At 37.8% G+C, this 12,047-nt stretch overlaps 1 protein-coding gene across 3 annotated transcripts in view; it reads right to left on the bottom strand.

Moving 5' to 3' along the window:
* Positions 1-12,047, bottom strand: part of ATP10B (ATPase phospholipid transporting 10B (putative)) — a 62,717-nt gene that overhangs the window by 48,149 nt on the left and 2,521 nt on the right. For all 3 annotated transcript variants that reach the window (XM_021410821.1, XM_021410822.1, XM_021410820.1), the window contains 3 exons: positions 5,840-5,927; positions 4,484-4,777; positions 3,428-3,622 (listed from right to left, as the gene is read on the bottom strand). In XM_021410821.1, the coding sequence (XP_021266496.1) occupies positions 3,428-3,622; positions 4,484-4,758 (470 nt within the window). In that variant the 5' untranslated portion in view covers positions 4,759-4,777; positions 5,840-5,927. The remainder of the gene's footprint in view (positions 1-3,427; positions 3,623-4,483; positions 4,778-5,839; positions 5,928-12,047) is intronic.

The following is a 12,047-nucleotide window of genomic DNA, read 5'->3' as shown; positions in this document are numbered from 1 at the left end:
TGCTTTATGTCAAAGGAAGTAATGTTTCCATGCTGATCCATTCATTAGTACCTACTGCATCACGTGCAATTCTCTATCATATGGGTCTTAACAAATGTTAAGAAAAAATCCATTGCCTCATAGATTAATACAACTCTGGCAGCCTGAAAGATAGTCAAAAGGGGCAATTCAGGTACCTGCTCAAAGAAGTAGGATTACTGACAGTCTTCACGGTGGAACAGAAGAAAATCTTAGATGTGCAACATTTAGAAACTTGTAAAATGTCTGCTTTTCCAGATAAGTTGGCAAAAAAAAAAAAAGCAGAGATTTTATTTCTGACAAGTCATTATCTCTATGTGGGGGTAAGTAAGCAGATCCAAAGCAAATCCATTATTTCTTTGTTTAACCAGCAGGATATAAAAATAAAAATCTGACAAACACATGCAAGAGAAACAAACAGCAATGACAGAACTCTGTGATTAAAGCTAGAGTTCTACAAGATCCTGCTTGTGAGAACATACACTATATAAAGCACTGCTGATTAATTTCAGGGATGACAAATAAAGTTCAGGTAAATGAAAAGTTTTGCTCTGCTGACACCCTGCGTGATATTTAAGCAGGGAGAAGTCATTTTCTATGTTGCTAAGAGTTTTGATGCAAGAAAAAGTCCTAAGCTTGAGAGGTCATGAAACATTTTGAAAACGTCACGGATGTTTGTAGATAGTTCATTTAGAGAAGACCAAACAGAAGCATGTATTACTATCACAAATTTTTAAAATATGTTCATATGCAGTTTTGTTTTACATACAGCCTAGTAAAAAAAAACAAAACAAAAAAAAACCTGAAAGCCAGCCTATAGTTTGGACTATAAAACTGAAATTAGTTTAAAGTGCTAGCTACATTTTTCAAAGGTTTCTTGGCGTCTAAGCAAACGTGGACCCATTTGCATAACAGATCTTGTTCTGTGCTACATTGATTGTGAAGATCTTGTTCTACACTTCACTGATAGTATTTAGCCCTGTTGAAAATTCCTTAGAACCTCAGGTCTCAGTAGCTATTTAAACACTCCATGTCTAAGAGGCCAATAGCCACACCAGAGCCATGAAACAAAAATTTTCCTTCCCAGTCTGAACAACAGGTGTAAGCAAAATAGGAATATCTTTCCCATTATCAGAACAAGTACGGGTGTTATCTAGTCACTGCAAATTTGCCCCATTTCACTTAATCACTGCGATTTTTTAGCAGACATTTATTAATATTTTAAACAAAAAACCTCACAACTGATAAAAGATCTCAAGCTAAGATTTTTCAAAATAAAAGCTGTAAAAAACTCACCTGCTGTAAATGTAACAACCCATATGATTGATTTCTTTGTCTAGTTTATACCGCCGAAAGTCCTCCCAAGCATCTTTAATGGCTGTCATGGCCATTATAACACAAATAGGGATCAAAGAAACTTCTGGTTGGAAAGCATTCACCACTGGCACAAAATTCAGCAGTGCAATGACCACAAAATAAATATTGGCAAAGCGGTGAAGCTGCTCATAGATGTTTTTAGGGAAGAAAGTCAAGATGGTGTATTTCGTGGTCTTAATTTTATTGGAGTCATAGTATCTGTTTGGATTTTCCTTCCACTTCATACTTCCAAAAGGCAAATTGGAGATGATCACTCGTTTATTTTCATTTTTCTTCCTTCTTTTCTTTAATTTTCCTCTCTTCTCCAGCACTTCGTTTTGGGTTTCTGTGTCTGAAGCAACACATCGACAGCAGGTTTCCTTGAAAAAATGTCTTTTCCATACCATCTTAGAGAAGCAGCCTAGAAAACTTCTCCTTGACATCTTGCTGCCTCTCAAAAAGTAGCCTCAGGTCATAGACTAACAAAGTTAGAAGAGTTCAATATCCCAGATAAACTCCAAAGTTGCAGAGGAAAGACTCAAGCTGTCGGGAGCCCAGGGCTGCTTCTCGCTGACTCCAGCATCCACCTGCCCAGGAACAGGTATCTTCCTGACCCAGCTGCTCTCGGTCCTAAAGCTTGCCGGGAAGGCTGCACGTCACACACGACGAAAACATCCTGAATGTTTTGTTATTCCTGTTACTGTGTGCCTGGAGGCCCCATTCAGAGCATTTCCCTGGAATCATGTGTCTGCTCACATGAAGTGCCTCCGTTTTAACACTGCATAGACAAAACTAAGGACATACACGCAGTTTTCACCATTCACTCCAAGTGTTTCTGAATCATTTTATAAGCCTGTTACTGCCAGGAAGTTCAAAGGTAATGGGCAGAGCTCTGAGTACAGAAGTCAACAGATTACTATGAGCCCCTGTACAGAAAATATTTGTCTCTTCCACCTCCTCCATTTACTATTTGCTTTCATGCCCATAACCTGATTTATTACAACAAACAAGCCAGCACCCTCTCAGTCCCCACTCTGTAATACAAACCAAAAAGTTATAGTTGAAAGAATTATACATATATACGGGCAATTTAAGGGCAGTTTACCCAGCTTGCCACACAGCCCGATGCTCCTCCTCCGACAGACCTGCCTCTGGACTCCCGTTTCCTTTTCTCACCCAGACCCTTCTCATCCTTTTCTCCTTGCAAACTCTCATTTCTTCTGGTCTATTGGACTTTGTGCCTTGCCACATAAGTAACCAGCACAGATGAGAGTTCATTTCCAAGAAAGCTACAAGCCACAGTAATTTTTCTTCTATAGCTTGGGCATAAGGAGATGTGAAACATGGAAGAGGCACAAGTATTTAAACTTCTTTTAAAGCAAAGCTCCTACTGTGTTACGCAGAGACAAGTGAGGTAGTCTCAAGTCAAATTAGTACTTGAACAAGAAACTCTGATGAAATCGAAATGTTGCAATAAGAATTGCACTTGAAAATATTTCTTCCTCCTGAGTCAGTACTGAGCAAACAATGCAGCTTACTGCAAGAGGGTGTTGTACTATCTCCAGAGTGAAAATGTGTTGTTTTGATCACCTGCGCTAACTGGAAATGCTATAAAATTTGTCCAGTTCCTGATTATGCTTCACCTTGAACGCATGAGTGCAGTTGATTATTAATTTTTGCATTAATGGTTTTACCAGGATATTTCTGAAAGACGTTGTTCCAATGCATTAAAAAGCCTACTGATCCTTTCCAGACTTCCTCCAGAACCTTCTGCTATCAGGAGAAGATGTCCTGTGTGCTGGTAAACTGGTTTGAAAACTTGGAATGAAAACTGGTGTATCAGCACACAGATCTGGGATATAAAACAAAACTCAGGATGACTCTGACTCTGAGTGAGATAAATGGAGCGCTTTCTGAAGCAGAACAAAAGTCTTTTATAACAGTTATTCCAAACTTCCTGTACTCCTAAAGGTCAGGAAGGGAATTGTTGCAAAATCAAAATGAGCAGTTTCCACCACATCAAACACAAAGAGAATAATTGGCTTCTACTTACTTGTCATATACCCTGCTTTTAGAGGAGTTTATCATCTTATCAAATTGGTATTTTTTATACTCTTCAACAGCATCCTTAATCATACTGGCAAGCAGCACCACGACCAGAGGAATCATAGTAATCTCCCTGTGGAAGACTTCCATTTGTGGGACCCAGTTTAGAACCACCAGGAAGAGGAAATAAAGATTCGCTAGCCTGTAAAGAAAGATACAAAAAGGAATTAAAAGCAGACAGAAATAAGGTGTATTTTCCAGATGAAAATCCCCCATCTCGTGTCATGAGCATTAATCATTTCACATCTCTAACCTCATCCTTTCCCAGAATAATCAATTACTTATCTGAGATGCTTATTTTTTTCTTTAGAAAAGCTTGTAAGATATATTTTCATAATGTTATACCTACCTTAATTTTCCACATATTACAAATGTATTTTTTTTATTTCTAGGACCTGAATCTTCTCTAATGATCCCCCACAAACTCAGTCTTAAAAATAATCATAGACTCTAACAAAAGGCAAACAAAACATATTACCCCCCCCCCCAAAAAAAAAAACCCCAAAACAAAACAACAAACCCAAAGCAACCACAAAACCCCACAACTCTCAAAAAATAAACCAATGCAACAGGATGAGTATAGAAAACACATGTTCATAATTTGTATAGGGATTCACTCAGGAACCCATGAAAAATTCCATGTGTGGAAAATGGAAGATCAAATTATGAAGGTATAAATCTAAGATAAACAGAATTTTTGAATCTAGATATGGATATGGAATTGCCATTTTTCTTGATATGCAACCTGAAATTTTTACAAGGAAAACTGCTCCAGCACTGAAGTGGTAAATCTGGCCACAGCATGGGTTAGGAGACCTAGCATTTGTTTGCTTTAAGCCTCCGCTTCAGTATGAATTGGGTGACATTTGTCTACAAAGAATCTTCACCTAAATTCTAAAGACATGGTAACTACAAAAGCAGCCCTTCTCTATCACCCCTAAATATCATTGTTTCAGAAAGACTTCTTATATCTCATACATCATTTAATGATTATTATTTTTACCTGTGAAACTGCTTAAAAAGATTTTTGGGCAAAAAAGTAAGCCATGTGTATTCTGTAGTCTGTATCCTGTTTCCAGAATAAAACCTAGAAGCTTGGTCCCAGCCTCTCTGCTGTCTCCCATTGTTGGAAAACACAATCCTCCACTTGTTTAAGTTGAGTTTCAGTCTGTCTCTGACAGAAAGCAGCAGAGGTGTTGATTCTGACACAGTCTGGGGAGCAGTTTTGGCTCCGAGTCGCTGCCAACGGTACAAAGCTGAATCTACCGACAGAGCCATTCCCAGCAGGAACGTCAGGCTGCAAGACAAATGCACAACAAGGAATGAAAGCCAATTCCATTCTGGCGGAAAATTCACTTTGTATCTTGTTAGCAGAGGTTGAAAACAACAAACAATGCTACTGTTCAGTCCATTACATGTTCAGTCTTTGAGCTCAGCACTTTCTACAGAGAATGCATGGAATAAGGGTTACAACAAAATACTCAGTAAGGAAAAATCCATTTCTATCTCTGGGCAAAAAAAAGCCCACCTCCATTTTCTCTGTGTTATAACAGCAAAATAACATAGATAAAGTCAGTTTAACAGATGTGAACAATGGCTTTTCCATGACAAAATCTGTATAGTCTTCTTCAGTTGTAAACTGCCACCAAATCTCTTCAGACACTTTTCTTCAAGAATTTCAGACTTTCTTATAGAACCTTTTCTTTTCACGCTTACTTACAAAAAGACAGGCTCCGGTGCTGAATCTCAAATCTCAGATAATAACGAACTGCAACATCAGCTTAATCTCATATACATTCCCATAATAGTTTTCTAGAAGCTCCGTAGAAATCTGATTTAAATGGAAAATGCCAACCAGCACTAAAACAATCACTGGAAAGATAAAAGAATTCAGTCTCCTAATACTAATCCTGTTATTACTGAACACTTGTCTTCTGACTTGTTCACACATTCACAACTGCAATTGCAATCAAATGGCCAGGACACTCAGGCTCCAGCAGTGTTCTATTATGCTCAATCCAAGCAGAGTAGAATCTCAATCCAGCAGCAGGAGCTTGGGGACCAGAAGCTGCCATATAAAGGAGAAGCAGCAAATGTGAAAAAACAAGGAAATACACTGGCTTGTGCAACTTCACAGTTTCTCTGAACAAAACTTGTGAACTGAACCCACCTCAACTGGGCTGTGGGAAATAGAGGTTTTTTTAATTTAAACTCAGACCATGGTCATTTAGATTAATTCACTGGTTTAAACTTCATTTAATAGCAACCTTGTTTGAAACAGATAGAGAAGATCTGTATGTGCTTGTGCAAGTCTAAATAGGCTCATTTCAAACACAATGTATTTTGAGAATGTTTATACCTTTATTACAGGTTGGGTCTTTTTTTCCCCTCAGCTTTCAACTTCCTCTTCCAAAATGCCTTTCTTTTACTGAATGCACTGTAATTTCCTTCGGAAAAAAAAGAAAAGAACATAACCATATTTAAAAAGATGTATGCAATTATGTCACAGAAAGGGGAAATGTAGACTACTGAACTGCACTAACATATTTAAAGTGAGTTGTCGCAATAGCAAACAAGGTTTATGCGCTATTGCTCACTAGCTGCTCAGAAAACTTATTGAGAGTTTATGTTGCACAGCAATACCTAGGGATTCTCTACAATGAGAGCAGAAAGAGTAATTTCTACCTATCAGATCAAGGCAATACTGGCTTCACTGACACAAACTTAAGTTCTAATAGTCAATGAATCAGATTTAATGTTATGTTAACTTGACAGGGAATGTTGAAACTATGAATTTCTAGAGTTGAAAAAGGTGTAAGTATATGAACAAGCAAGTGAAAGGAGCTTTTAACAGGACTTGCTCTTACTTGTGCTATGCACCACAGACTAGAATTCCAGCATTTATCCCTTAACTTCAGATGACTTCATTGTGTTTGCAATAACAGTGTTCGCCTGTGGAAAGATTAGCTTCTGCAATGGAAAGCAGTTGTCATTGTGATAATGGGTTAATATGTACTTAGCGAAACAAAACATAAGTATGCTTGATCCACATAGGCCATATTCGTATAGGAGCATGAGGGCAGTCAGCACCAAGGTAGCTAATCAGACTACAGGGTTTGCTGAAAGGGAATAAAAGCAGCATGAGGCCATAGGTGAACTGTAGGCAATGTGTTGTGAGTCAGAGATGGTCTGCAGGTGAGAGAGACAGTGATTTGATGAAGGTATACTGAACCTAATTCAGTTTAGGTTCAGTTTTGACACTATCCTCTGACGTCCAAGTGGAAGAGACATAGTACAAGTTAACACAAGACTAAATATCCCAGTTTGGAGAAAAACAAGGCAGAAAGCAACACATAAGTGATTAAACTATAATCTATTTATAGTAAAGGTAACAACCAGACACCCAGTTATATTCAGGTTTGAGACGGAACATATGTATCTGGCATTAGCACAGGAAGTTAGACACAGCAGTGTCACAAGCCCGCATCTAACTTTCTGAAACATGAAAAACAATAAGCAAAGCTTGAAAACCTTTGTGCATCTCCGATCAGATAATGAAAGAATGTAAGTCTAAGCAAGTCTTCAAGATTTCTGATGTTTGATGAAAGAGTCAAGTGAACACTACCCTGTAAATTGAAATAGCATCATTCACACTGTCAACAGGAAGGTGCTGAAAGAAATCAGAATTTCCTAGCAAGAAAAGGAGGACTGACATCACATTCTTTCTGCAGTCTGGGGTGTAATTTCTTAACAATTATCATCAGGTAATTAAAAGGAACAATGTCACTCGATAATTTTTTCCTTGTCTTTTGCACATACATTAAAACATCCAACTTACTTGTTAACTTACTAATTAATAAGAATGCTCCATGGTACCCATGGAAAATGAGCATACTTTGCCTAACAGTTTTGTAACAGTACTCTGAAAAGTATACTGTTTGTGAGATATTGACTACTACTGCTATTTACTGTTTCTGTATCAGAAAGAGGATTTAGCACATGCTGTAAACACAGCAGCAATGTATTTATTGCAATAAGCAGACATTAATTATATCTCATACAGCCTAAGGCCACCATTCATGTTTTGAAAGGCTCATTTATTTTATTCTTGCTCCATTTCATCAGTGAATGAAACTGTCACCATTGCTAAGGCTAGTGCTATATTTCTGCCCTGAACAAATTCTGCAGAGTTAAAGCGCTCACAATTTGTCCTACCTTGCAGTAAGCTTTCACAGACAGTGCTCACTTGTATCTAGAACAGAAGATATCCAGGGGATCAGGATGTATTTGGAAACTAGAGATAAATAGGATAATTATCTTTTCCTTTAGTTGGGAGGAACACAGAGCTGAAACTTGTACCGGGCAGGTAGTTAGAAAGGACTCAGCAGCATTCCTTCTGGAAGGGTGGAGTTCAACTTATTCAAATGATTTAGCGCATCAGAAATACATCAGCATGACTTACCTGTATCAATCTCGCTCAGACAGGCCCATGTTTACTTCTTTAAAATATTATATTACAGAGGAAATTTGCAAGCACTTTTGTAGAAGTGAATGTTCCCATTAACAAACTTATCTTAGACAAGAATCAAACCAGAAGGAAGACAACAGTCCAACATCAAGCACACAACTGGCCAAATTTGGCATTTTTCCTCTACGTGCCTCAAGCTTATCTTCTGTTTGAAAGTGCTGCAAATGTAAGCCATCAAAAGTATTTGGGAAATAATTCCCTTTTCTAGAACTGAGATGCTAGAGCCCACTGATGTTTTCCTCTTGCATCCTTTTGTTGACAATGGGAAAATTGCTACTCAATTCTTCATGGATAGTCTATATTACTAGTGACCTCCATGTTATTGATTAATCTCATTGAACACTAAAGGAAACTTCCCCTTTATAGGACAGAAGCAGACTGCATTAGAGAACCATGACAATTTTTTAACAAGGGTGGATTAGCTGTGACATACTTTACCAGTATTTGTTTACATGTTATCTCTTGTCTGAAGATTTGTGCATTAAAAAAAAGGTGCCATTGACTGTAAGAGAAAGCTCACCAGAAAGTCAGCATTAAGAAAGCAACTTTTGCTCTTCTGAAGTTACCTCATTCCTGCAAAGCAAAAGGATTAACTGTAAATGTCTGTGTCCCATACTTTTGGAGACAGGAATTCCATCCTTCCTGTAGAGACACGGGAAACTTTTACACAATCATGAATCATTTGCTGTTCACTATGGAAGATGATTGGCCCACATTTAAAAAATAATTCCTACTCACAAGCAACTTGAACTACCAAAGTGAGATGAGGCCTATCGACATTGTTCTCAAAAGTTGCTTGGAAATTCCTGCCTGATCAAATCGGTGGTTAACACTAATGGAAAAGGGAAAGGAGAATGGGAATAATAAGGAAGGCAATTACATTGATTAGCAGGATATAGACTGCAGCCTCAAACTGTGCTGTCACATTTTATATTAAAGGAATAATACTTGCAGTATGAAAGAAAGTTGCTAGAAAATGGGGAAAAAAAAAAAAAAAGAGCCCTAAAGGACTGTTTCATTCAGGAAGCGCTGGTCACTGCAGACTGCTGTCTTTCAACTGACAAGATAAATGTATTATGGATTAACAGTTATATAATGTTTTTGAGTGCAAGTTTGTGTGAGATAAACAGAAAAGAGCTTTTCATCATTCTAATGCGTCATTAGACCACAGGGCTTCACTATTCTATTATTATATTAGATTGACATGTTTTTCATGTCTCAACAGGATTCTTTTTCCTTGGGGAAGAAATCCAAAGATCCTGCAATAATAGGTTAATTAAAAGACTTTTTCCCCAGGACAGACTGGATGGTACTGGCTGCTGCAGAACTTTCCTTTGGCTGGAAGAGTGCATGTTCAAGCAGCACAATCTTCCACAGGGCTGCAGCTGTGTTATTAAGACTGCTTTCAAAATAGATGTGAGCTCAGCATATGCTGACATACAAGACACACAGACAAGGATGATTACTGGATGTTGTTCAAGAAGGAAGTTGCCAACTTGCAAATAGTAACGCTGGATGAAAGTGTTCAGCACCATTCTGAGAATAAGGAGTTTGCTTTGCTCCTCCTATTACATGCTCATTTAAATGAAGAGGTAGACAAATTATCTGGCTAACTGCAACAAGTATCACTGCCACCAGCATGTCCAAAACTACTCTTACTACTTTCAGGCCCACTGCATTTTTTTATGAATGTAAGCAGAGATAGATTCCGCAACATTACCATCTTCCAACATTGTAATTAATTTTACCCTGCTCACTCCCACTTTCAGCTTAGGAAATATTGGAAAGAGATACCACACAGCTTCGTGAAAGTCTCTAATTGCAAGATCTGACTTGGACACTGAAGATTGACTGGAGATTGAAAGAGCAGACAACGTCTTTGATGGGCAGTGAATGCCATTATATCTGCCAGAAACATTTTAGGTGGCCATGGTGGTGATGTGTTGATGGTTGGACTTGATGATACCGGAGGCCTTTTTCAACCTTACAATTCTATGATTCAGAGCAAATACAAGAGACATAAAACTACAGGCTTCAGTCCAGTGCAGAAGTGAAAGTGGTTATTATGATAAATAATTTGAACTACACATCTTGACATTTAAAGATGCACACGAAGGTATCTTAAACACAGAAGTTTTCAGATTTCAGAAAACATCTTTTACTTATTCCTCTGATGCAGGACTTTTAAAAGTCAAAGTCTAGGGACTTTTATCCACACTTGTGTTTCTCTTTAAATAATGGTAAAAAAAATTCTATACCACATGAGTATATACTGGCACAAAAAAAATTACAAACAGTATGAAGTAAACAAAGGTTAAGTACCTCTACCACTGTTCTTTGGAGTTGGTCTCCAAGTTCTTACATACAGGCAAAAGTTTATTATTTTATTTTAAAAGTGGCAATTCAGAAAGCATATAAGAACAAGGATATTAAGAGTTCTAGACCATTGTCCTTCCTGAGTTCTAGAAAGCTACTAGTCCATTCTCTATTATGTGGATATCAGAAAAGAAGACCCAGGTAGGAAATGGTAAGGTGCACATGCTACACTGCCTCTTACTCATTCATTTGACATATATCTCCATCTCACTTCTTAGCAGTCAGCCAGTTCTACAACTGAGGAGTCTGCCTTGCTCATCTATAAAAGCATGACATCTGTAAGCAGATAAAGCAGCAGCAACATGTGTCACCAAGGTTATACAATTCTGACTTGCCCCATGGTAGTAAAAATGTTCATTTTTAAGGATTTAAAAAACATGGAAGAATTCTGGACCCAGTTATTTATTTTCTTGTTGGATCCATAGAAGTCAGTATAAAAACAGTAGTGGAGTAAGGGATCCAACATTTCCACGTAACTGCATTAAGATATCTAAAACATGAATAAAACATCAATAAACCATGACTACAGAAACTCTGCTTGAGCAAAGTAGCTTCTATGGCACACACAACCCAAGAAGAGCCAGCAGGGCCTTTTCCACCCAGATCCTGGGGAAAAAGAAAGTACAGGGTAAAAATACACTTAAAATGTGAATGGACAAAAATAGACACATAGGCCAGATCTGGCAGGTCCATCAAGGTTAGTAAAGTGAGGTGAGGCAAACTGTAGACCCACTGCACTCGAAGCTCATTCGATCAGAAAAGGTTTACTAGGAAAACTGCAAATATCTACACCTATGGCTGCTGGGGTTGTTTTTCACAAAGCTGTTTCTCTTTTTTTTTTTTCTGCAAATATCACACAAGAGGCATTCTCATTGCCCCAGGTTGGGGAAATTCTCTCTTGTCCTCTCATCTGGCTATTCAGAAATCTTTTGAGTTTTCTATGTGTTTCAATCCAGTTTATGCCCCTATTGCTAGCACTTTGAGTGCTTCTGCATACTACTTAATTAAAAGACTATGTATTTCAAACTCTGGCAATGGCAGAATTTAGTTGCATTTTAGCCCAGAAATGAGGACACTGAAATTAGAGCAATTGTCTGAATAATAATTTTTTTTTGTTTGTTCCACTTAATATTCAAAATCAAAGTGAAGTGGCCTCTAAAAGACAATCTAATATTTATAGCGTGTATGATTATAAAGCACTTATGATCAAAATTATGTTGCAGATGTTCATGTGGGAACTCAGCAACGCTGAAAAAGTCCAAAAGGAAGCAGCAAAATTGAAGATAAACTGGAAACTGACCAGAAGATCCTTTATATGTAAAAACATTTTATGCAGCTCTGGTTTTGTCAGAATGTGCTGACTCTAATTTCAGTTCTCCAAATATGAATATTAAACTAAAGTGTTCCAAAGAGAACAGTTACTTATTTATACAAAATGGAAAAAAAAACAGAAAGGCTAAAACAACTGCCAGTGAAGTAGGGCACAGCTCCATATCAATCAAAGATCAAAGGAAAGCTTAATCAGGATCTAATCACACAGTATTGTTGAAGGAATGTCCAGTGGCACCTGGGTAATGTACCAGGACAGATTTGTTCTGTTTCATTCAGAAATGATGCTTTTTGAGCCTTTTTGATATTCTGGAGTGAACTCAGTCTAGAAAGG

Source organism: Numida meleagris, chromosome 12 (genome assembly GCF_002078875.1).
Source record: "Numida meleagris isolate 19003 breed g44 Domestic line chromosome 12, NumMel1.0, whole genome shotgun sequence".
NCBI lineage: Eukaryota > Metazoa > Chordata > Aves > Galliformes > Numididae > Numida > Numida meleagris.
The sequence above is the reverse complement of the archived record's forward strand: the minus strand, read 5'-3'. Positions and strand labels throughout refer to the sequence as shown.